This window comes from Procambarus clarkii, chromosome 11 (genome assembly GCF_040958095.1).
Source record: "Procambarus clarkii isolate CNS0578487 chromosome 11, FALCON_Pclarkii_2.0, whole genome shotgun sequence".
NCBI lineage: Eukaryota > Metazoa > Arthropoda > Malacostraca > Decapoda > Cambaridae > Procambarus > Procambarus clarkii.
In genome coordinates, this window is record NC_091160.1 from 36,409,647 (window position 1) to 36,437,500 (window position 27,854).

At 39.2% G+C, this 27,854-nt stretch overlaps 1 protein-coding gene across 3 annotated transcripts; it reads right to left on the reverse strand.

The window, feature by feature from the left end:
- Positions 1–603: 603 nt before the first annotated feature.
- Positions 604–27,605, reverse strand: Pez (protein tyrosine phosphatase non-receptor pez). 3 transcript variants are annotated; one of them, XM_045742512.2, is made up of 21 exons: positions 27,431–27,605; positions 22,401–22,581; positions 21,742–21,921; positions 20,673–20,848; positions 19,693–19,790; positions 18,883–18,953; positions 18,328–18,483; positions 18,021–18,109; positions 17,297–17,432; positions 16,571–16,705; positions 14,921–15,031; positions 13,810–13,944; positions 13,159–13,301; positions 11,166–11,326; positions 10,266–10,407; positions 9,046–9,214; positions 7,113–8,882; positions 6,165–6,383; positions 5,413–5,613; positions 3,507–3,666; positions 604–1,643 (listed from the first exon to the last, which is right to left on the reverse strand). In XM_045742512.2, exons 2-21 carry the CDS (start codon positions 22,404–22,406, stop codon positions 1,348–1,350), a joined length of 4,554 nt encoding a protein of 1,517 aa, XP_045598468.1. In that variant the 5' UTR covers positions 22,407–22,581; positions 27,431–27,605; the 3' UTR covers positions 604–1,347. The 3 variants fall into 3 exon arrangements, with proteins under 3 accessions (XP_045598468.1, XP_045598465.1, XP_045598467.1); XM_045742509.2 differs by having other exon boundaries at positions 9,046–9,217; XM_045742511.2 differs by having other exon boundaries at positions 9,046–9,217; positions 27,312–27,435.
- Positions 27,606–27,854: the final 249 nt, after the last annotated feature.

Below are 27,854 nucleotides of genomic sequence, written 5' to 3' on the forward strand. Positions count from 1 at the left end.
ACACATGCACATACAGCATATTAGGTCTACAATATACAGTAAAATTATATATTTTTTCCATACTGCAGTATACTGTATAAAATAATACAGTATACTGCAGTATGGAAAAAATATATAATTATACAAATAGCACACAGTATGTGGCATACAGCATGCTATATACTGTATGCTCCATTCAGCACAGTAGGCAGCATACTATATACTGCATGAAGAATTATAACAAATTATATTAAAAAAGCATGTAGTATGCAGCATGCTGTATGTAGCATGCATCATGCTATACGTAGCATGTTTTATGCAACAGTATGCATCACGCTATACACAGCATGCTATATACTAATATATATATATATATATATATATATATATTATATATTATATATTACACACACACAGCATGCATATATATGCTGTATACAGTGTGCTATATATAGCGTGCTGCATGCTAAATACAACATAAATAATAAAATATATATTTTATTATATATGTATATAAAAACTATGCTGCATACTTTACACTATATGCTACATATAGGATACCATTTCCATAGCCACTGTTCCATTTAACAAAAATAATGTGAATAGAGGAGGAAGTAAAATGCATTTTTAGTTTTAGCTCAACAGTAATCTCTTTATTTTACCAAAATATACTTTGGCAACAAATGTAAGTGTTTAGCATACATCTAGATTGCTGTAAAAGGGAGAATAATGTGGCCTGAAAGGCTAAGCAGCCAAGTTTGGTTAATCCATATCACGAGCATTTTCAACCACATTTCAAAGGATATTTGTACTTCACAATCACAATAAAAATTACATATAAAAAACTATTACATTTATTGAACACTGTCAATAATAAAAATGTTATACAACTATTTGGCATAATTTCACAATTTGTTTTCTATAATTTAAAAAATATTTCACTTTCCACTAATACACACCCAACTGGGGCAACTTCTCACACACAGAAGCACACATCACTAGTCTTTTACTAAATATTTTTAGAAACAAGACTTGTGTCAAAAAAATTTTGTGGCTTATTAGTTCCTTGATACTTACCAAATTTTGAGTATTGAATACTTTAAGTTACATAGATTCATATAATAACCAACATGGTCATGTATTTGCCCTTTTTATGACATTTTCATTAACTGGGATTAAAATATCTGACTTTAAAAGGACCAGTAGAGGTGTCTATATATTAATAACAAAAGTGTCTTCAGATTAATACACAGTCATATGGCTTACACAACACTCAGGCATATGGGTCTCTGAAACAAAAGCAGCTTTAGCAATATGAAACAAGGTTCATAACAATCACTGAAATGCAACTTCAATAGTCTGTCGTAACTAAATAAGTCTGGCTCGATTCAGATAAGCTAGGAGGACCTGATACACGAACTTGTATTGGGCAATGGTCTGAACGAGCACCATCCTCTGCTGCCTCAGGTGAAGGAGGACCTTTGGGGGATCCAAAGGTAGATTGTGATCTGTGGCCTCTAAAAGAAGGTCACACAATATGGTGACACCAGAGCGACCCACACCTGCTGAACAGTGAACCAGAACAGGGGTATTGCGATTACGTCCAACACCTCTAACCTCTTGATAAGTATACCTTCGCAGGGTGGATAGCTCTTCCAGAAAACCTGTGGAACAAATAGAACTAGTATTCTTCCATGTATCATCATTAAACCATTTTCCACTTTCATGAAGGGGAGGCAACAATCCCAAGAAAATAGGGTACTGCAGTATTATAGGAAAAAATTTAGTATTTAAAAATTTACACCCATTATTTCACCATACCTTACACCGCAGGGCAGCACAGAACCAGCACCTGCAGCACTAACAATTCACAAGACTAAATCTACCCTTCCTCTCCCCCTCAAATTCATTAATACTCACTATTCACCAGTCTTATCAGCTATTTGTTCACGATAAAATCATCTTCATACGCTTTTCATGTTAGTTTACTTGCAATTGCACAACAAATATTCCCATGACATTTTCATTCATTCCTCAATCAATATATCTAGCACCACAAAAATTCTTTTTTTTTTTTTGCTGTTGTAATTCTGTAAACCAGCACCTTGTAGCTAAACATGAAAATAGACAATACTACTTCTTCAAAGCAGCCCTCTGGTCACATGCGCTGCACCAGACACTTTCCTCATCTTTGCTCTCATAACTTTATCTTTCACCAATCACAAATCCTAGACATTAAATTGATCAACAGTTTCTAGCACTTTACCATTTGCACTAATTTCTCTCACACAGTTCCCTTCTCACTCCACCACCATAACTATGTTTGGCAACATTTACTTTCAACAGTCTTCGTCTCGAGAAGATCATGAAACAACAATCTCCATTTTCTAATAGAAAAGAACTGTATCTATATGCATCAAAATGTACATGATCCATTTATTCCCATTACTTATCAAATTCACACCCTTATGGTATTTTAACAGCAATGAAAATATTTGAATACTTGGGCTTAGAGATGCAAACAGACTTTTATAGTCATGCCCTAAGGGGTAATTTTTTCAACTAGTTTAATAATTTGTCCATTAAATAAAGCAGCCTGCTAAACATCCCACATTACAGCTGATCTCCATAAAGGCACATGCCTAGTCTACTAGAATTCTGGCATTTTATCTTCCATTATTGCACCAGCAATATTATTACAACTGTCCATGTACTTTAGTTGCCACATCACCAGTTAAGTTCCCCAATGCTTTAATTTTCCCACCTGTTTTTTATTTAAGAAACTTTTTACTTCCAAGTTTGTATGTACTCGATACGTTTAACGTTTCTGATCAAATAAATCTTTCATATGCCTTTTTACTCATTTTACTACCGTTCACTTTCTCATTTCATTAATTTTAATGTACAGTAACCTACATTAAAAAATAATTTAAGTGCATAATATAATGAATAAACTACTGTAGATAGTGCAAGCACTTGACTATTTTCCACAGCTGCCACCCCAATGGATGGGTGTAGAGCATTATTAGCAACTGACTGCTAACCATAGATATAAATTGATCTGTACAGACTAGTGGGCCACTTCTTGAACTGCTTGTGATATATAAAATACTATCAACCTATATATTAAATTGTAACTAGCTTCACAAGATTGTTACATGCTTAACTAAATGAACTTCACGGTTCAGTTCTCGAGCCCCTTATGTGCTTCAACTTTTTCCACTACTGCCCAAGGGATGGGTATGGGGTGCATAATTGAAAATCAGTATAACCGTTGAGAAGGCAAAATACCAATATGATTTTAAAATTAAGCTCTTCAAACTGTTCTTAAATGACTAGATCAAAGGCATTAGGGAAAACTGTGGAAAGACCATTCCACATTCCACCAAGAACTTTTTGTTCCTTTACCTTATGTTACCTTCAGCAGTGAACTATTTAACAACCATTCACTCACTTTTTTTTTTTTTTACGACTATAAAGTTTTGGGTCACATGGTATTTATTTTACAAAGTGTAGTTATTACTCACTGATGTATCCCAAAATATCTTCTGGACATCCATGATCAGCCCAATCTGTAAACTGCAAGTGCCAAATAGTGCGCGTCTTACGTGCAGGGACGTGAACTACCTGCAGCCGACTGGTAACGTGGGATCCACTCACCGTGCTATGCTTCCTCATCACTCGATACTACAAGTAAACCAACAATTTGACTAGAAAGCCTGACAATATAAATAATACACTGGGATACAGAGTTATTGTGCACTAAGCTCTTTATATAATAATATTCATGTACTTGTGAAAACATGGGCTAAAAAAAAATGAACATTTACATTCATAAGACAGCCTAGCTTGCACAAAACAACATGCCAATAAAATAATAATATAGTAATTCACAGTATCCATCCTTCCTTAATTCACACAGAGAAAATAGCTAATACAAAGTGTTAAACACTTCCTGAATGCTTTATGTCTATTGGTCACACTAAGGTCTCATCAGGTGAACTTCCACATCCTGTCACTTATTACTCCTGGTCACGGACATAGTCATTTTCTTGAATATTCAACCCCTCTTATGTGGTCTTCCTTCCTTTTGCTACCTTTCATTGTAATACTGCAAGCTTTCATGCACACACATACTCAAATAAAAAATCTAATCCTTTCAAAAGCATTCTCCATTAATAATTTCACTTTAATCTTTTAAATTGTCCATTTAAATTAAAATTACTGTAATACTTAAAATGTGTTTATATATAGTAGATTGGATCTAGAGTAATATGCCTTGGAGGAAATAAGTAAGTAAGTAATTATCAAAAGAAGGCACCAAACCGGGAAGGCTATCTTGGAGGAAATAAGAATTAAACCAAAACTATCTAAAATTGGAACTCTGTTAGCTCCTTGACATTGATATAAACTTGAACAAGAGATGATGGCCAAGACCAGTTCACCGATTGATGAAGGATGTGATATTCCCATCCCACGAGCTGGCAGAGGATTCCTACACTAAGCACATGCTAGAGAAACCCTTGGTGGAGCCTAAACTCCAAAGATATCTAGAACTATTGAACTAATTAGGAGTTGATTCCAGCCAACATTCCTGAAGAACCATTGGAAGAGCGCACTGTAAAGTGATAACTCTTGAAATTTACTATCCACCCAAAACTCTTGTAACTCAAGAAGTTAGGGTGAATATGAAGATGCAAGTAGACATTGAAATAATAAGAAAAAGTTGTTGTGTTGTTGTTAGAGATTCGCTACCTGGAACAAAGTTCCAAGTAGCACGGGCTATGGTGAGCCCGTAGTGCCATTAAGAAAAAGTTAATGTGACAGTGTCTATTTTAACACAGAACTGCCTTTGTCTTTTCTGTCAGCTCTTGCCCTTTTTCCGACCCCTCAGAGTGGGAGTTGTGAGGCCTTTTTAAACTAATATGCAGAAGCTCCTTTACTTGATTACTAGCTGTACCCGACCACGCATTGCTGATAGTGTCTACCTATAAAGACAGCCTATCCTCCTCAAATGATAGTACTAATAGCAACTATTTGGTCAAACATACCAGTATGTACTGTTGAACCTCCCAAAAAATCACATTTTGTATTACTGAATTAGTCCAAATGGCATTCTAGAAAATTTGAAATATAACTAAAGAACCTAACCTATCCAAGTAATCCCAGGCCTAATAAATGCTATCTTAGGCTTAATACATATGTGCACTATATAAGGCCTATGAATATTTTAGTTTTCCGCTTTTTATCTTGGACTACAGTATTCCATTAATAGTACAAAATACAAACTTTTGGGGGGACCAACAGTACATATTGGTACATTCTGCCAAATAGTTGCTATAAGCACTATCATTTTAGAAGGATAGGTTAAAATTATACCTACTAATACACATTCAAGTTGCTGGTACAAATTTCACCCTCAACCAGACCTACCTGTCCACATTCAACACTTGTGTTATCTGTTTGTGGCCAATAAGGAAAACTCTTGCTGGTAGCTGTGTCACCAGTAACGGAAGTCAACATAACCACCAGATATACATCTGCCTCCCACACACATTGCCAGAAGTGTGCAACTGTGTTGGCAAGAGGGCCTTGGCAGCAGATGTAGAACCGCTGGCTCTCTCCAACACTTGCCTACAAATTGAAGACCAAAGTTATCTCACGAGCATATATTGATGCCATCTCATGAAGCATTATAAATTTTAACAACAATTTTGGGAATGTACAGTATTTTAGAAAACAAATTTGAGAGCAGTGATCTAATTTATTCATTTTGCCACCAGAATATCAGGGGAAAAAATAGAAGTTACAGCAAATCAATTGAGGTTCTTGTTAGGCATTTAGTGATTTTTTCCACCTCTAATTGTTTACATTCTCTGGTGTGTTTTGGAGATGGAGAATATGTATGATTTTATTCAAGCTTATTCTTATACACATTCATGTGTGTGTATATGCAAATCATCTTGCTTTGGAATAGGATAAAATTGATAAAAGTTGATCATTTATATTATTAAAAAAAATTCAACAAATAAATTGCAATAACTGACTCCCGATTGACAAATAAAATACATTTTTCTTAAAATATTTTCAAATACACTTATGGTATTATGAATTTCCCCAGATTATATATACTGTACTTGTACTATTGGAACATGGTGTATAATCAGGTGGTCAATTGCACTTACAGTGATATGGGAGGCATTAATGTAGCCATATTTGTTGTCCTTGGTGGGAGTAATCTTTACTCGGTTCTCTTCATATGGAACAATATCCTTGTAGCGGTTACGTGGAATATTGTCTGGTTTAGTGGCCGTGGTGAAGTCTGCATTTGGTTTCATACGTGGAATAAGCTCAAACTCCTGTAGAATATCACCACTCAGTAATTTTGCCTCCAGCTGAAGAGACTGCAATAAAAAAAAACATTTCTGTATACAGTATATACTGTACTACCAAAAATTACAATCTATAGGTTTAGGTATGAATACTTTTGAAAATCTTAACAGGTAATTCATAATAGAAAGTACATATTTAATTTACAGGAAGGTATTACTGTACTTGTTTGAAAACACAAAGGCTTTTGTGAGGATCCAGGATCCAACCCCACAACAAGCTGAGTAACTCCTAGGTACCTATTTACTGCTAGGTGGACAGAGGCATTAGGTGGTAGGAAATACACCCAACCATTTCTGTCCCACTTAAAATTCAAACCTGCCATTCAAAATTGAGAGTCGAGAATGAACCCAACTACTACCGGGACCCTTTATGTATTCATAAATACCTGCCATGATAGGGGATTTTGATTCTGACTGGCAAGACAAAGAAATCAAATTCTAATACTGTACAGCAACACTTATTACTGTGCCTCGGTTTGTGTTTCAGAGAGGCGGCAGGATCCAAGCAATTTCAGTAGAACTTCTGGTTGCAATTCTTTTGCCCATGTCGTAGCTCGGTCGATTAAGGCAGCGTCTGGGATGCTCTCTGACGTAGATTCGAATCCTCATCACGGCACTTGTGGATTTGTTCCAATACAGTACAGTACTATACTGTATTACCATTTTAAAACCTACAATACTAAATGTTAAAAGTGCCTTATTATGCTGTTAAGAAAAAACTTATCAAAACCAGTGCCTTACCCTTGGATCTTTTGGTCCTGCTTTAGAAAGTGTTGCTCCTCTCAGCACATCCGGAGTTCCCCCGTTAGATGTCCCTGCTCCCTGTAGATTATCAATGCTTCCAATCACATCATCAGCAACCACAGCCTCTCTCATGGGAACTTGTCCCAGGTCACGCACAGTGTGAGAATCTGTTGACGTTTCTTGAGTCCTTAAATGTGTAGTGTCCCGAACTGTGAGGAAATCTGTAGATGCCTCTCGTGTTTTTGACTGGCTTGCGTCGTGTGCTGCTAGAGAATCTGCAGTTGCTTCTCGTGTCTTTGTCAAGCCTGCATTATGCACTGTAGGAGTGTCCTGGGCAGACACAGATGATGGAAGAACAGACTCAGACTGACCTGCTAACAACAATGAACCAGAAGGTGGTGCTCCCCATTTTTTTCTTGGAGAGTTTTTAATAGCACTGGTGTCCCCACCTGTTTCCCGCTGATGTGTAGATTGTTGCTTTACCTGCTGTGTTACTCCCACTGCTTGGGACTGTTGTCTTAACTGTTGCTGCTGTGCCAACTTTTGGGATGCCTGTTGTTGTTGTTGTTGTTGCATCTGCTGCTGCAGTTGCTTTTGATGTTGCTGCTGTCTCTGTTCCTGAATTTGCTGTTGTCTTTGTTCCTGTGCCTGTTGTCTTTGTTGTTCCTGTGCCTGTTGTTGCCTTTGCTGGTCTTGCTGTCTATGTTGTTCCTGAATTTGTTGACGTTGTTGTTCCTGTACCTGTTGCTGTCTTTGCTGATTCATTTGGTGTTGCATTTGTTGCTGTTGCAAGTGATGGTGACTGCTCTGACTAAGAATCTGAGCACTCTGTTGCTGCTGAGCTTGGAGCTGCTGAAGTTGTTGCTGTTCTTTCTTTTGTTGCATCTGCATCTGTTGCTGAAGTTGCTGTTCTTTCTGCTGCTGCAGCTGTAACTGTTGTTGTAATTGCTGTTGCTGCTGCAAGGATAAAGCTTGCATTTGTTGCTGTAACTGTAAATGGTGGTGATGGTTATGACGAAGTTCTTGTTGTGCACTGAATACAGGTATCTGCCCCATGGCAGTGTTAATTGCCTCAATAGGTCCTCGCTGTTGCTCTCCCAAACGGTTTTCAATATAAATTTGGGGGTCTATTGCAGACTGTCTAACTGGCTGCGAGAGTGCCCTGCTCCTTCCTCCTTGCACATCCTCACTTCCTAACTGACCAATTAAGTGATTTCCTTGTGCTGCTCCAACTACATTCATTGCGTTATTATCAATTTCTGGAGCTGAACGAGTGCGTTCACGAGATTCATCAGTTCTGAGGGCAGCAATATTTTGATAAATAGGCTCTTGTGAGCCTTGTACCGCTCCACTAGGGTACTGAGGATCTGTGTACTGTGCTGTAAATTGTGAATTATAATGTGGAGGAGCAGTATACTGAGGTGTAGCACCCTGTTGCTTTTGCTGAGACGGTTGGGAAGACTGGTCATTAGTAAACACTGGATTAAGATTAAGATTTGCTCCGACAGCAACTCGTCCATCACTAAGTTGATAAATTGCATCAAGGTCATTACAAGAGTAATTGTGACTAAATGAATGAAGAGACTGATAAATTGTGTTGCCCGTTTCTGTTGTTCTTGTTAAATCATTACGAAGACTCTCAACAGCTTCACTCAAGTCTGCTAAATTTTCATAGGTGCGTGAGAGATCAGGTGACCCAAGACATCCTAAGGAAGCTGTCAAGAGTGCTCGACGTCTGGAAGCCAAATCTGGGCTCATATTTCCACCCTAGAAATATAAATATAATTAGCTAAATAAAATAAAATATACTAAAAATAATTTTTTTGTTATATTTTCCTGAATTTCATGAAGGATATATAAAGGATTATAATAATACATATAAAGGATATATTTATTATGAATAAGTACGGAGCAAGATGAATGGCCATACCTGGTTGATTGTGGCCAGGTCTGGCGTGCTGTTACTGGACGGCTTATTGTAGGGGTATGGAGGTGGTGGCTTGTAGACGTGAAGAAGCTCGTGCTCTTGGTCTCTCCCTGCATCACCGCACAGTGACCCACCTTCTAACACCTCCCCAGCTCCTGTGGCTAACTCTGGACTACTACACAATACAATATTACTGTAAAAACTTATTTCTGAAAACAATTCATTGTGTTTTATGCCACCAATGATGCATCTCACTTGTCATGCAAGTCAATCGTTCTTTTTATAACTATGTGCTTATGGGGGTCTGGTGCAACACCACTTCATTCTATAAAACTGTACCACTGAATATTTAAATACCTGTATATCATCCCTATGTAACTACAAATATAAAAAAAAACACTTCTTGCCATAATTTTTGGCATGAGCGCAAACTTGTTCTCAGAATGCAATTATGCAGCTACAGTATTGTCCAGATGGGTCTGAGTGCGTGTATGAATGTTTTGACAATTCAACCATAAATAATTGTATATGGTATATATAAGTTATTTTCTATTTCATCACTACTATTTATTTACAATTACTGCAACACAAAAAATTAACACTGGTTAACATATTGCCAATATTCTAACAGTTTTAGTAAGTTATTCATTCCTTTATATTTGTGCCAAAGATAATAGAATTCTTTTTCCAGCACATGTGGCCAAATTTATTGGGTTACCATTTACCGTTTTCACAGACTTATGAAAAAAAACCATTTTCCAACATGAATAATAATAATAATAATAATAATAATAATAATAATGTTATACCACCCACTACAATTAACCCATTTAACAGAATTTTTTGCAAGTTTTCCTTCCTACCAAAGGGATTAAGAAATATTTCCCTCTTTCTCAGAGATCCAGCTCTTAAATATTTGTAGAATATTAAAGCAACTAATAAAAGTGTTGCCTTACAATTATATATGCATTTTTTTAAATACGGCTACATCACGTTCATTGCACTTTGCAAAATACCTGGTAATTTTGTCCTTGTGTAAAATGGCATCAGATCAAAAAATAGTCACTAATGCCCTTTGCACTCATTCCTCTCAGAGGCTTCCTTACTCTTCCCCCAGTTTTATTAAGGAAATGTTTCCACCTTCACTAGCAAATCTCCTTACACAAATGTCTTCCTTTCCCATAAAAGACAAGTGAAGACTTAAGTGTAGTGTGTGTTCTCACCTGTATGTATTGTGCAGAGGACCAGGCATGAGTATTCCAGCTGATCGGCTCAGCTGGGGTATGGCTGGGTCAGGATGTATGGACAAGTCCGTGTAGCCCTTATAGTGACTGTAGCTGCTAACTCCTCCGGCTGGCTGCGATACTGTTTAAACACTTATTTTACCACTACTTGCTAAAAAATAGTTTGACAATTTGTACTTTTTGCATAGGGGAAAAAGTAAACACTTTAATTTGAATATAAAATGTCACACTTTTTCCAATTCCATTTAGTGTATTTTGTTCTACAAATTTTAAAGCCCATTAATTCATGCAATTTATTTAAATTGCATCTATATATCTATACCAGCTTGGCAAACTCATGTCCACACTGGCAACTGCTGTTATTACATAATATTACATATTACAGTTTCCTTAACCCTGGTATTACAGGCTTGAAACAGAAAAGGAAACCATGAACAAAATCAAGTTTCACCATAAAAAAAAGGTAAGTACCACTTTGCCTTACACTCCATACCATGCTTTACTCTTGGTAATATCTTGACTGCAAGGGTTCTCACATTTTATTAAGCACTTACACACAAACCAGTTTCTTCAATAATGTCAACTTGGCACATATCTACATCTCAAACATACAGTATTATAATTTATACTAGTATATTTTGGTAGCAGTCTTTCTTGTAAACATTTGTTGTTGAATACATGTGTCTTTTTCGGTCATATTCAACAACATATTATAATTTACTGCATAACAATTCCTCACATCCCGTTACAATACTTTTATATTATGTCAATTTATTTTTTTATTTAAAAAAAAAAAAGAACAGTGCAGATTCTAATAGCTATAAAGGTGATAATCGCATTAACGATGATACTAACAAAAGTGCTTTACGTTCCACTTACATTCATGTGCATTTCCTTCCATGACATGACTGTTGGATATCTCTGGCTGAGAAGAATACAGCATAGTGGCTCTTACATTAGCAGGATTTACCCCTGGTCCATACTTCTGTATCAACGCAGTCTCGTAATCTGGTGCTGGCCGGTACTGAGGCAGAAGGCTCCTGTTGCAGGTAAACAATAATACATCTGGAAATTAGGTGGGTGTGCCTTTAGGTTACAAGTTACTAGAGCAGACAGTGTGTCTGCTAAATCTGCTTTGTCTTCAGATAAAGAGTGATTTGAACAAATGTAACGCTAGTTTGTTGCAGTTGGTCAAGAAGTAAAATCCCCAAAGTTCTTTTTTACCTATAAGCTGCATGGATAATCTTAAGTTAACTGCTACTATTCCTCCTTCAACCTCTTCCCTGTGATATTCAACTGACCCTCCAAGAATTCCTTTAATGCCACACCTCTCTAGGATAATCCTATTGATAAGCTTTTTGACAAAAATTAAGACAGGTTAGGTTATTCTGTACATCATAACACTACAAAATTTATACACATTCACAAACTAGTGTCAATTTATAAGCTTCGTAAATTTTTTGAGGGGGCCCAATAACGAAATATTAAATCAAACCAGGAAAAATTAAGCAATATCATTTTTGCTTGAATTTTGCAGCTAAAATACAAATTTGAATAAGTTTATCAAGTGTGTTTATGATGATATTCTATGGGAGTAGAGCATTTGTGGCCAAGTGCTGCAGAACTGGGCTACTTTTATATCAGAGAAGTGCTCAAAACTTTATTTTTTTTTTTTTGCCTTTTCATTATACTGTACTAACAAAACATGGATTTTAAACAGTTTTCATGGCATACTCTGCATGGAAAGACCACTTGACCTCGCTTGTGACAGCCACGGCCTCCTCGCGAGTCGAAAGATTTCCCCATTCCGGTTATTTTATCTCGGGTATTTGTTGTTGCGGGGTTTATAAACACTGCAATTTGACTTTCAGATGGATACTAATCAAGAACAGAGCCAATCCATGCAGTGAAAGAAACACGTTTGAAGGGAAAGTTATAGTATGTTCATCAAAAATATAGAAAAGTGAGATGCATGTTCTTATATGCAAATATCACTTTACAGCATTATATTGCAAACAATTTGATACCAAACTGAACGATGTAGCACAAAAATTGTGACAAACCTGAAAAAGAGTACAGTACAAATTTTTTAATCCGGGTATTGTGGGAGTGCGGATGGGTGCTCGCTCACAGGTATCGCTCTGACAATTTTCGGGTTTGCTGCGGGTGGCACATCAGGCATTTTGACCTTATATGCATAAAGTATATTCCTTTAGAGAATTCTATTTTGAACTATTTGATACTAAAATGAACAATGTAGCACAAAAGTGTAGGTGGAGAAAAATGAAAAGCATAAACATTTTAGTGCGGGTGCTCGCTCACGGGAAACGCTCGGCTGACCTTGGGGTGTGTGGCGTGTCACCGCCAACCCAGCAAAAGTGTTAACACTTTTAGCATTATATACAGCATTATATATATATGATATCCTATAGCCGAGAAACATTTAGTCCAAGTAACTTGGTATTGGGCTTTATGTATTATATTAAAGAACAGACTCGTAAATGTTTGGTTATTCTACTGCTGAATTCTTTCTTTTTTAAGGATTATCAATTACATAAACAGGCTTTCTTTTTCATAAATGAAATAACTTTTTCAAGCCCCAAGTTAACTGTTGCTGGCTAATATCTGAAATATTAAATTCCTGTATAGTTTTGAACTTTCACTGCAGCACCTTTCTAATGAATAATATTATACAGTGTTTTACTGTAATACTGCCCAGCTTTATGTTCTACATTTAATTCTCAAGTCAGTCCAACATCTCTAACACCAGCCCCTTTGCTAATGTCCTTTTACATGCTATTGCACCTAGCTATTTCTTAATTCTATCTGGGAATTTTTTGTTGGCAAGTTTGTCCTAACCCCAAATACTTACCGTCTAAAGCTCCCTCTAGCTGATGGAAGACTAAGATTGGAAGAATAGAGAGCCACTTGCTGACCTCCATCACGCTGCTGTTGTTGAGACTGCTGCTGCAAGGCGGAAGGCTGAGAAACTTGACTGTGAGATGCTATGACAACCTGTCAATGAAGGAGAAAAATCAGGAACTTTGTCTTCATAACTAAAGGAATTCAAATGTTAAAAAATCCAAATAATAAACACATTCCACATTCAATATCCCTAGACATTCATGATATCAATCTTTCTAATTTACTACCTGAATACTTCAGTAATGAAACCACTTCCAATATTTCAGCATGTTCCAGAAAAATGGCTGCACGTTACATTAAGTGTATATGTAACACACACACAGTAGTATACACCTTTCATTACTGAGGAGGCACGCTCATGCAGACTCTTCAACCAAGATTTCCTTATACACAGGTGCTTCCTTAATTAATCTTCTTAGATCTGTCATCCCTTATACTGGTGTTTATTCACATTCCTCCAATATGACTTTGTAACTTTTGTCCAATTCTATTTCCTTGCTTCAAGCATTTGTTACCATTACCACCAACTGACAAACTACTTCACATAATTCCATAGTCTTGCTTAATCATCTGGAATACACTAATCAAAATAACTGACCTGGTTCTGTTGAGGATGATGGGAGGCATTTAGGGAGAATGCTGACTGTGACAACAACCCATAAGACGGGTCATTCATTATCTGTGAACTGGAAGACTCTACTGCAGGACCCAAGTGACTGCTGGTCTCTCCTGGCTAAATAGCAAACACAAAAATGTTATGTAATTTAAGACCATGTAAAAAACAAATTAAACATTATATTATGTTTTCTCCGAAAGGAATTAAATATTTAAGCAAATTTATTCAATATTAAAAAAACACAAATACTGGGACATACTGTAATACACAATCAGAAAAAGCAGAAAACAAAAGCACCAGACAACTTTAGCAAGAGGAAAATTAATATTAAAAATGTGTATTTCCAAGTGATCTTTTTCACAAAGTGCCAATATATTAGAGCACCTTTAAACACTCACAAATGGGGTTCTCATCCCATTACTGCCAGTCTTTCCAGGAAAATATCTTTATATCAGTTCATCTTCAAAAATGCAACCATTTTCCTCTTGGAGAATATGGGCGTTACTTTAGCAAAACCATTTCACTTGAAATTGTTAGACTTTCAGTATACATTTTGGCAGAATGCTGCAGGAAATATTTAAATTTTCACTCAAAATACTTAAAATATGATGATACCCCATGTTTAACTATCTTGATAGGTTGTTGTACCATTTCTTCAGTATCACCCGAGTACTGTGCAACACAGATTACAGAAATGAAAATGTTAGAATGCAAAAAGCTTGGGTGCATTTCTTACATACTCTACAGTGCCTTTTTTACACAATTAAATTACTCTTGACCAGATTATAAAATAAATTATTGGCATTAAGCTATATCACTTTCGATCACTACAGCAACACAAGAAGAGAGAGAAAAAAGGCTGAATGCACAAAAAGCCAAAGTGGGAGTGCGTAAAATGGACAACGGTACACACTTGAATTACGGCAAGTTGAAAACATGATACATGTTCATGTTCATGTTTGAGATATATGAACATGAACATGAAACATGAGATACATGTTCAGACAAGTTTACCACTAATAAAATACAATTTCAAAGTGCTATCTTTTTCAAACAAGTTGATCACAGTATGAACCAAGGAAGAAGAACTAACCTGCTGTATGTAAGACATGTCAAACTGTGGTAGTGTGGTTGTGAAGGAAGCCAGAGCTGGATCACCAGAACTCCTTAGTGTCATCTCTCCCAGCCCACCACGACTGTCCACCTTCATAAAGGAAATTCAGTAGTTAATATATACAGTATAGAGTATAGGTTAAGATCACGTACCTCTTCCCTTTGTAATATAATAATTTCCATGCAAGTTGGGAAGCAATCAATCGTGTTTAACCCCTAAATCCACTCTTATACACTTGCAACTTTAAAATAAAGAGGAAATTCTTTGTATTGCTATATATTAAGTTGATTAATCAAGTAAGGCTAAGATCACCGCTAGCTTTCACATCCCCACTAAAAAAAAAAAAAAAAAAAAAAAAAAAAAAAACCTCAGGACAATCATCTTTTATTGGGTCCATTTCTTCACTCTGTACTCCCAAAAATAATTTTACTTCTCCAATATATGTTCTACCATAATGCAGCTGCTCTTGCAGCATTTCAAAAATGCGCTCATTCTCAGGAATGCAGCTATGTATGTAAACATAGATTCAGGTGCTCTATTGTATGGATGACCCCAAATACTTGGAGTCTTATGGTCATCCTATGCTGAATTTTCTCAAAGACATCTACGTCCATTCTAAACAACTAGAATTGGATGTTGTAGTCTAAGGAGTACTTCATATGGGCCAAATATGATGATATAATTAAAGGGCAAAATTTTTGCATTTATTGTTGACAATCCTGGCTATAAATTTAAATATTTTACTGTAATAACTTTGTTAAGTGAATTAAAATCCTGCTACCTAGGACTCTAGTCACTGCTAATCATGATCCTCAAAGCATCTTAATTAAGGAACAATTTGCCCAAATCTGTCATTCATCTGGTAGATGAAGTCAATCTTTCACTTCCCAGGTTTACAACTTTGCACTTACTGTATAAGTACTGAATTGCATGCCACTTTTCTGCCAATTCTGCAATGTGATATCGCCTTTCTGGAGTTCTGCCATGTCATTAGCATTTACTATTCACCCACTTTCATGGTATCAACAAACTTGCCAATATTACTCCACCCCAACATCTAGGGCATTTACATACTGTATCAAAAATCCTGCTGAATTATCACAAACAACAAAGGCCACAAAACAGACTCCTGGGACATATAACTAGTGACATTCCTCCACTCTTACTTAACCTGGCTAATATTTCCTATCTTCCAATAAGGATCTAATTCAGTTAAGAGTATTCCCTCCAATGCCATAGGATTGTATATAGTTTCTACATATGAAACTGTTTTTAGAGTTTGCCTCTACTGCTGAACATTTGTTCAGTACTTGGTACTTTTTTTGTTTTTCATGTCTGTAGCTCATTTAATACTTATTTTTCACTGAGGTTTCCTTGTTCGTGTACCCATTACAAATATTCTCTACTTGTCTTCCCAACCAATTTAACTGTGAATTTTGTATGTGGTAAAATACCATCCCTTAACTCTGAGTTCCAATGAAATGAGATATCTGTACTTCATTTTGCCTTTCCTCATAACTCATATTTCTTAGCTCTGGGACCACTTTAGTAGCATATCTCTGGATTATCAATGAAAGCTAGTGCAAGTAAGCCATGAATTATGGTACATAAAAAGATAGTGTTACCAACCATATCATGTGTAGCACCAAGATGATGAAGCTGCGCAGTCATGACGGAACTCTGCAAGTCAGGGATGGCCAAGCTGCGGGTGTCTGTGCTGTTGCTTCCCTCCAGCACCTCCTGGTTCCTTTTATAAAATGTGTGCTGCAGAACATTAGAATTAGTCAATGATGGTGAAACCAGCATCACTTTGTTAGGAGTACAATAGGAGCACTAAAAATATCTGGCATAATAAATAATCACTGAATATTAAGGTACTTAAAAAACTAGCTTCTATTGGCATCTTACAGATTTTATGGTATGTACAAGCATAGTCATGTCAGTAGCCGAGTGTCAGATTCACTACATCAAATACTAGTTTATACTGGCAGAAGGTTTTCATTCTGACATGTTTCATTGAATATAACTGCCTATTCCACAACTATTTTCTAGTTTGGGACTTCTATCCTTCTAACTAGGGCTCTTCCACCTTGGTTTAATTGGAAGATTTCTCCAAATCTCATTTATTTGAGGTTGACTAGAAGAACTAAAACTTTTGTAATGTATTATAATGTAATCCCCAAGACATCTGATCGACAACAGATGTTTTTCAATCAACCTAGAAACCTATTTATGTTAAGACATACTGAAATGATACTGTACAAGATAAAAATTAAATAAAATTATTGTATATAAACAAAATTTGATTTACTAACATCCTGAAAACTGTGCATTACTTGTAGTAATGGGGCTTACCTGTTTAACACACATCTTCCATACATATTTGGCTGCATCTGGCTCATCAAAGGTGAAGTGGACAGTTTCATCTGTTCGTTGACATTCAATACCAAAGTTGCGTTTATTGTTGACTAAATTTGTTATGTCATTCCATCTGCAATAAATAGTGATATGAAACCAGCAATGTAAATACAGTAACAATTTGAAGTATTACCAACTTGGGCATTAAGTTATTAACAACAGAGGTCTTTGTGGCTCACCTAGGTGAAAATTATCCCAAAAGAAATTTTTTCAAAATTAATAACACACTTCTAAGAAAAAATGCATATGATACTGTAGAACCCTATTTTTTATGATTACCTACAAATTTCCGATTATCCACTTCCAATAACCGGAAATAGATAAAGTGGGGAAAATACTGTAGATGATGGAGAGAGTAGTCCCAGATGGAGGACATAGTGAAAGCTAGTAACACAAATGAGTCAGGAAATTAAGAAAATACTGTACTTGTATTCAAGGAGGGAGCAAATAAAGAGGTTCGCAGTTCGAGTCTCTTGGAGCTCAAGTAAATGAAATGTTTATTTCTATGAACGGTGGATGACAATTTTTATGAAAGTTAATAATTTTTTTTGTTTTCAAAGACTGGTACATCAACCAAATTACATGAAACCAGAGATACTATATTTAAAAATAAATAGCACATCTACATCTACGTGTAGTAACAAAATGTAAGTGGCCTTACCTATAAAAAATGTGGGTGTGGCCAGCTGCAGGTCTAACATCAATGCCCATGAGAGATGTGCCAAGATAAACCTCGCTGCCTCGCTCATCCTACATACAATAACACCACATTTATCAAAATAACGATTAATGACATTTAAATGGTGAATGAAGGATTAAAGACATTTATTTGTTATAGCCAAGATTTATGATAACTATTTGCTAATCAGGCCATTCTACCGAATATCAATTCAATATTAAAAATAAAGAAAATATAACTGTAGACATGGTATGAAAATCACAACACCAAGATCTAGAGAGGAACCTACTCTGGCCATGAATGTTTCCTGTCCATACCCATCAAGGCGTTGAGCCTCTAGAATGTAGTAAGTCTCGGCCAAGGCCTGTGCCAGGCCCTGTAGGGAGGAATACTGCCACACCACAGCTTCCAGTAGAGCTGCCACCTCCCCATCATTTCCCACCTGCTGCTCCACAAGTACAACAAACAATTATTATCCATGCTAAGCTGAAATTGATATATTTAAGACTATTATATTCATTCCAGTACCTATGAATGATAAAAGACTAAGACAGCACAAGTGCTGTTAAAAAAAATTACATATTCAGAAAATTTAAAAAGTAAAAATTTAAAAAATTTAAAAAGTAAAATTTAATTATTTATTAAAAGAATAATGAAGTACTAATTCTAAAAGTGTGGGGGTCACATGATTGAGCAGTGTTATCTTGTATGGAAGAATACAAATTTTGAAATGATTATTTGGGTCTATAAAAAAAATTAGACAGTATACAGTACTATCATTTGCTCACAATACACTGTACATTATCCATACATTAACCATCACAAAAATTAAGAAAAGCCTTACCTTAGGAAAGAGCATAAAATCCTTGAGGTACTCTGCAGTATGGCGATCTGGCTGGTGGTCTCCAAACTCCGCTGTTTGAGATTGAAATTATGAATCAATTACCAGCTATGGGAAGCAGAGCTGGGCCAGCAGGAAGATGATACATGGGTACCAAGAAATGATATAGCTCAGGAAATTATGTAGTGGCCTTAATCTTGCATAAAAGCATCACTACGGGAGAAAATACAGCAATGATTTCATTGCCAACACAAAAATCTGCACATGTTGCTACAGTTTGTTTACTCTAAACCTGCCTTTTCTGCCAAAGTCGTTATTCCATCTGTTATTTTAGCCAATGTAAAATGTAAATCTTACTTTCTCGAGCTGTACTGTATATTGTGAAGTGAATTGCTAAGCTTAATTTCAGCCTTTCCAAGTATCCATGCTTATAAAAGTTTAAAGTTGTAACTGCTGAAAAAAAAAAAAAAATTTTTTTTTTTTTTAGAAAGTTTAAAGTGCTATTGTAGAGCAATTTAGTACATAAAAGTGAACTAAACAGCTTTTGCAAAGATTATACACCATACCAACTTCATAAGGTTCATATTCATGGATAAAAGTATCAGAAATAAACAAATATCCTGCACTCACTAAAATTTTACTACAAAAAACACACACACTGCATATCCCTCCACCCAAACATTCTCTATACCCTCAAACCAGTTTATTCAAAAATTTAAATATGAAGCCATCAGTAGGCAGAAAGTAAAAGAATAGATGAAAGTGATGGAAAAGGAGTCACTTAAGAAATCAAAACATGTGTGAATAACTAACCCTGAAGGCTGTACGAGGCGAGGAGGACAGCCTGCTCATGATTGCACCGAAGTTTGCCCTCCAACACATCTTGCTTAACTTGCAGAAAGTAGTGCGATCTGGAACAAGAAAAACAACAAAATCCTTGTATGCTTTAGGTCACTGGATGCTAATATTAATCATATTTCACACGGGCTTCTTCAATGAATAATTTGTCTTCTATTTTCAGTTTGATCAATGGTTTTGAAAAATAAAGTACTTTGCAAAAATATATACTGTACACTATTAGCAATTCAATTTCAAATATAATTTTTTTTGTTGCATATTTTCTATATAAATTCATAGTGCAAGGAAAACCAAGTAATAATTACAGTAAAAGCTTGCCCTCAATTATTTCACGTAACATAGCAATGACAACACAGTACAGTATATAGAATATGTAGATTCATGTATAATGAGGCTAATTACATATGTTAGCCAGAAGAATAGGCACAGTTAATTGTCGTATCAAGTGCATCCAGTGTCATCTAGCAACCATCTCCTGGCCACAGTTCAGTGCATATTCACCACACACACAAAAGGGCTTGAGCAATCTATGAAACATCACAAAATTATACGTTTTCCAAAGCTTGTCCAAAAACTGTCTTGATATAACACCTTATTTTGCTGAACATTACTGTCTGTGGGGAAGACTGACAAGTGAACATTCCCTGTGGAACTGAAACACCCAAGCAAATGAAATTGACTTGTCCTAGAGGGTAAAATTACTGCATACAAACACAATATCCTCATTTAATGAATATTATTCATACAACTACATTGAATACAAAATACTGTAGGTAATTTAGAAACACTAAAATGTTGCAAAAAAATGTTGTATTTAACCTAATTCAAGACATTTCCTAACGTGTTCTGGTTTGTCATGTTTCAAGCTACCGTCTTAAGACCTATACAGCAAAATATTCCAAAACTTTGTTGGAACACACACACACAAAACTCACCTGGTAACATCATCTTGCAACAGGGACACATCATGGATATAATACAGGACAGCAAGAGCCAGAGCTGGAGACTGAGCATACTTGTCTAGCTGCTTCTTTAAAGGTCGATCCAATTCTACCCATCGTACTTTTGGATATGGCTTTTTGCTCATGTAACGAAGGCCAAAAAATTCAGGCTGAAATGAAATACAAAATCAAATAGTGATAAAACATTACACAAAAAAAAAATATTTGAAATACATTAAAACAGAAATGAAAGGCAAGTGACAAAGTAAAAGTAAGTTAGGTATTAAATGATAAATTTAAGATACAGTATGTTGTGAATGATATAATGAATCAGTGACAAAGCAACATACAGCATCACTGATACATACAACACCACATTTGAGCAGTATTCCACAGCAGCACCCTAATGTTTCACATGACCAGGTGTACACTACGACCCCAAATTGTCATAAACATTAAATACAAATACATTTATGCCCTTCTTATGAAATGCTTCCAATCAGCCTTGTCCTTTACAATATCCGAAGAGTTGTCCACACTCACTCCAAATCCTAAAATTCATTTTAATACACACACTTTACAAATGTATCATCTTTCAATTAGCATGTCCAAACCATCTTTGGATAATAACCTCATTCTTACAGTTTATTGTCTTTTTGCATTCCATATCTCTGATATTTTCATTATTATGCTTCTCAGATTGTCCATTTCCTCTACTCTAACTGGAGTTTATTCACATTCTTACCTCAGCATTGCCTCACAACCATACATAAAAGATGGGACTACCACTCATTCAAGCAGACCTCTAGATGCACCTATTCCTATCTCACATTTCTAACTATAGTTTTTCATTGCACCAGCCACCTTCCTTCCCTAACAGAAGTTACTATCATCTTTGATTACAAAAATACAGTACCTCATTTTTGGCAATCCCAGGTATTTAAAATATATATACAGGTACAGTATTTATAACCAACATTAATTTACAACAACAGCATTTAGAGACTTTCTATACATGGGATTTTATTTGACAAGTGTGATGCTAGTTAGTAAGGACTAGTACCTGGTGAAGGGAGAGCCTCTGACAAACATTGTGAAGACAGTCCTGTCCTGTTGAGTCAGCTGAAAGCGTACATTCTAAGGTGGTCTTGTCCAATAACTCTACGCTGATGACAAGTACGTTGCGTGACAACACATTATATTGCCTCGTTTTCTTTAGCCGCAACTTGAAAGGCATTTTAACCTGGAAAGATGTACAAAAAAATTTCATATCAAACAACATTTATATATGGTATATCAAAAAGGATAATCAGTGATGTAGACATAATTAACAATGATAAAATAACAAAAATCAAAAGCCCTTTTCTGCAGCTCCCAGAAAGCTCACCGAGGTGAAAGGAGCTTGGGGTTTAGAGATAGATCGAAAATGTAGAAAATTACACACAAAAAAAGTGCTTGAAGGAAATTAGGCATCCCTATCTTTCTAGAAAATGTATTTATATAATAAATGTGAGGCATAATATATAATATTTGTTATACTGACAATCTAATTTTGTATAAAATTTATGACAGGCTTAATTAATTTTTGGAATTATGGTCGAGAACAAAATGAAACGATGGACATTAGAAGGAGCATTATGTCAATAAAAAGGATGGCCCTTCCCCCATAATCTAACCAAGTTCAATGGATCGACACATTAATATAATCACATTTCACTGTACCTTCATCAAGTAACACTAGTGCAGCGTCGGTGCATGGTGGAGATTCTCCAATGCATTCAGATGCTGCTCGCCTCCTTTATGTCATGTTGCCATCATAGATGACAAGACTTTGCTTACAACCAAGATTTAAGAATTCTGTGATGTCAAGGTCATGCCCAAAAGTCGTCTTCAAGGGTTACAGCTGAAACGGTGAACTCAAAGTTAAATAGATAAGCTGTGCAAAATCATAGCAAAATTAGTGCCTGGCATTTGTGCTGAGTTAACCCCAACCACTAAACAAGTTAAAAGTTAGTCAATGCATAAAAAACCTCTCTTATTATACTGTAAATACAACAAGCCACATTCCTACTACTGTACATAGATATTCCTGGTTCTTGAGAACACCGACACCTGAGAAATGGTGTCTGACCATAAAGTTCAACATAGGTATTGCAGATTAGTCACCAAGATATACTTCACTTTGAGCAATGTATCACATTTCCTCTCAAAGAATGATAGACTTACCAACAAAGACTGTTGGTAATTTCCCTTATATAAGAAGGGAGGGCATAAAAAACAAATCTTCAACTCATAATATTAAAGTTATTTGGTATGGTGTATAGTATACAGTACAGTGAGAGTGAGTGTCAATATAAAATTACATTACCTTGCTTACATCTGATGTACAGTAGAAAATAAGACAATTTATCTCATAGCATACAGGTACTGTACATGTTACTGTACACAAGCTCATCATGCATTACTCTACTGATCCTCAAAATGATATTGGCTGTAAAATTTTACATATATTTGCATATCACATACTTGTGTAATATATTACAGTACACATTTTTTAACAAAAATTTTAAGTTGTCAATATACAGCAGAACTTTATGTTAGGGCGAGTCAATGAGTACTAAAACTGCATTGCCTAACTCAACAAGCAGAATACCAATGTGCACCTGTGGCTGTTAATCCATAAAAAGAAGCATGTCATCGCTACACCAACTGAATTAATGAACAATGTTACACCTACTGAATTAATGAACTATGTTCAAAATACTCAATACAAAAAAGTTGATTTAAAGGTACAATGTACAGTAATTATAACACTGTACTTGCTCGTACTATATAAAGAAATGATAGGCCTACTTGTACTGTGTGTACAAAGAAAAATTAAATTGAAACTAAAGAATACCTGTAGTAACTATCAAACAGCATCAGTACTTCACAGAAGCATTAAAATGACAAAATGATTGAGACTAAGCACTTCCTGAACTTCCAAATTTTCTGGTTTTCAGATATTGTACCAGAATGCTAGCCTGGGCCTAACACACTGCGTATATATTGAATGATCTGATATTGGAAAGAATGCCTCCCATTTTAGAAACTTATTTTGTACATGGCAATGGAAATTCAACACACACTAGGGAGCGGGGAGGGGGAGCACAGTCACACCACAACTTTGGGGGGGGGGGGGGGGGAATACAGTCACACCACAACACTGGGGGGAGGGATACAGCCACACCACAACACTGGGGGGAGGGATACAGCCACACCACAACACTGGGGGGAGGGATACAGCCACACCACAACACTGGGGGGAGGGATACAGCCACACCACAACACTGGGGGGAGGGATACAGCCACACCACAACACTGGGGGGAGGGATACAGCCACACCACAACACTGGGGGGAGGGATACAGCCACACCACAACACTGGGGGGAGGGATACAGCCACACCACAACACTGGGGGGAGGGATACAGCCACACCACAACACTGGGGGGAGGGATACAGCCACACCACAACACTGGGGGGAGGGATACAGCCACACCACAACACTGGGGGGAGGGATACAGCCACACCACAACACTGGGGGGAGGGATACAGCCACACCACAACACTGGGGGGAGGGATACAGCCACACCACAACACTGGGGGGAGGGATACAGCCACACCACAACACTGGGGGGAGGGATACAGCCACACCACAACACTGGGGGGAGGGATACAGCCACACCACAACACTGGGGGGAGGGATACAGCCACACCACAACACTGGGGGGAGGGATACAGCCACACCACAACACTGGGGGGAGGGATACAGCCACACCACAACACTGGGGGGAGGGATACAGCCACACCACAACACTGGGGGGAGGGATACAGCCACACCACAACACTGGGGGGAGGGATACAGCCACACCACAACACTGGGGGGAGGGATACAGCCACACCACAACACTGGGGGGAGGGATACAGCCACACCACAACACTGGGGGGAGGGATACAGCCACACCACAACACTGGGGGGAGGGATACAGCCACACCACAACACTGGGGGGAGGGATACAGCCACACCACAACACTGGGGGGAGGGATACAGCCACACCACAACACTGGGGGGAGGGATACAGCCACACCACAACACTGGGGGGAGGGATACAGCCACACCACAACACTGGGGGGAGGGATACAGCCACACCACAACACTGGGGGGAGGGATACAGCCACACCACAACACTGGGGGGAGGGATACAGCCACACCACAACACTGGGGGGAGGGATACAGCCACACCACAACACTGGGGGGAGGGATACAGCCACACCACAACACTGGGGGGAGGGATACAGCCACACCACAACACTGGGGGGAGGGATACAGCCACACCACAACACTGGGGGGAGGGATACAGCCACACCACAACACTGGGGGGAGGGATACAGCCACACCACAACACTGGGGGGAGGGATACAGCCACACCACAACACTGGGGGGAGGGATACAGCCACACCACAACACTGGGGGGAGGGATACAGCCACACCACAACACTGGGGGGAGGGATACAGCCACACCACAACACTGGGGGGAGGGATACAGCCACACCACAACACTGGGGGGAGGGATACAGCCACACCACAACACTGGGGGGAGGGATACAGCCACACCACAACACTGGGGGGAGGGATACAGCCACACCACAACACTGGGGGGAGGGATACAGCCACACCACAACACTGGGGGGAGGGATACAGCCACACCACAACACTGGGGGGAGGGATACAGCCACACCACAACACTGGGGGGAGGGATACAGCCACACCACAACACTGGGGGGAGGGATACAGCCACACCACAACACTGGGGGGAGGGATACAGCCACACCACAACACTGGGGGGAGGGATACAGCCACACCACAACACTGGGGGGAGGGATACAGCCACACCACAACACTGGGGGGAGGGATACAGCCACACCACAACACTGGGGGGAGGGATACAGCCACACCACAACACTGGGGGGAGGGATACAGCCACACCACAACACTGGGGGGAGGGATACAGCCACACCACAACACTGGGGGGAGGGATACAGCCACACCACAACACTGGGGGGAGGGATACAGCCACACCACAACACTGGGGGGAGGGATACAGCCACACCACAACACTGGGGGGAGGGATACAGCCACACCACAACACTGGGGGGAGGGATACAGCCACACCACAACACTGGGGGGAGGGATACAGCCACACCACAACACTGGGGGGAGGGATACAGCCACACCACAACACTGGGGGGAGGGATACAGCCACACCACAACACTGGGGGGAGGGATACAGCCACACCACAACACTGGGGGGAGGGATACAGCCACACCACAACACTGGGGGGAGGGATACAGCCACACCACAACACTGGGGGGAGAGATACAGCCACACCACAACACTGGGGGGAGGGATACAGCCACACCACAACACTGGGGGGAGGGATACAGCCACACCACAACACTGGGGGGAGGGATACAGCCACACCACAACACTGGGGGGAGGGATACAGCCACACCACAACACTGGGGGGAGGGATACCGCCACAACACAAAAACCCGGGGGGGAGGGATACAGCCACACCACAACACTGGGGGGAGGGATACAGCCACACCACAACACTGGGGGGAGGGATACAGCCACACCACAACACTGGGGGGAGGGTACAGCCACACCACAACACTGGGGGGAGGGTACAGCCACACCACAACACTGGGGGGAGGGTACAGCCACACCACAACACTGGGGGGAGGGTACAGCCACACCACAACACTGGGGGGAGGGTACAGCCACACCACAACACTGGGGGGAGGGTACAGCCACACCACAACACTGGGGGGAGGGTACAGCCACACCACAACACTGGGGGGAGGGTACAGCCACACCACAACACTGGGGGGAGGGTACAGCCACACCACAACACTGGGGGGAGGGTACAGCCACACCACAACACTGGGGGGAGGGTACAGCCACACCACAACACTGGGGGGAGGGTACAGCCACACCACAACACTGGGGGGAGGGTACAGCCACACCACAACACTGGGGGGAGGATACAGCCACACCACAACACTGGGGGGAGGATACAGCCACACCACAACACTGGGGGGAGGATACAACCACACCACAACACTGGGGGGAGGATACAGCCACACCACAACACTGGGGGGAGGATACAGTCACACCACAACACTGGGGGGAGGATACAGTCACACCACAACACTGGGGGGAGGATACAGTCACACCACAACACTGGGGGGAGGGATACAGCCACACCACAACACTGGGGGGAGGGATACAGTCACACCACAACACTAGGGGGAGGATACAGTCACACCACAACACTAGGGGGAGGGACACAGTTACATCAACACACGAGCCACAGCACAACAGAGGTGTGTGTGGTGTCCCTCACTGCACCACCACAGAGGTGTGTGTGGTGCCCCTCACTGCACCACCACAGAGGTGTGTGTGGTGCCCCTCACTGCACCACCACAGAGGTGTGTGTGGTGCCCCTCACTGCACCACCATAGAGGTGTGTGGTGCCCCTCACTGCACCACCACAGCCACAGGAGACGCCCAAGGGGCAGGCCTCACCCGGCGGGATAACCAGCGGTACACCAGGAGGAGTTACGAGTGTGGGAGTGTAATCCTGCCGCCCCCCAAGCAGGTGTAAACACAGGTGAACCAGGTGTGTAACACACCCGCCGCCTCACCTTCACTCGCCAGGTGGCGCCCTCAACTTGTCACGCTCCTTCTCTAGGCTCTCTCACCGTTCAGTCAATCGTATTCTTAGGTTAATTTAGTAACTGTGAACAAGTGGGTGTAGCGAGAGACAGCGGTCAAGGGGCGACGTCCCTTCCTCACCGTGTCTGAGCCTCTACTGACATGCTCCGCCCCGCCGACGTCCCGAATCCTCAACCCACCTTGCTGTATATAGCTACATATTCATACATATACATACAGTATATATATATATGTATGTTCCCAATGCCGCTCTAATTATATTGCATGAGATTATCTAAAATTCCTGTGTAAGTATGACGCAGAGACTTACGAATTATTTTAGACAGTAGGCCTACAATTACATCAAATTAGATTTGTATATACAACGTGAAACTGTCCAGGCATACAATATTG

Excerpts from the sequence above, each read along its gene's own strand:
- Pez (XM_045742509.2), bottom strand. Across the intron at positions 18,954-19,692 it reads CGCCTCGTACAGCCTTCAGG|CGGAGTTTGGAGACCACCAG; the intron begins GTTAGTTATTCA and ends AATCTCAAACAG. Across the intron at positions 10,408-11,165 it reads GGAAGGAAATGCACATGAAT|TATCGCAGCCAGCCGGAGGA; the intron begins GTAAGTGGAACG and ends GTGTTTAAACAG.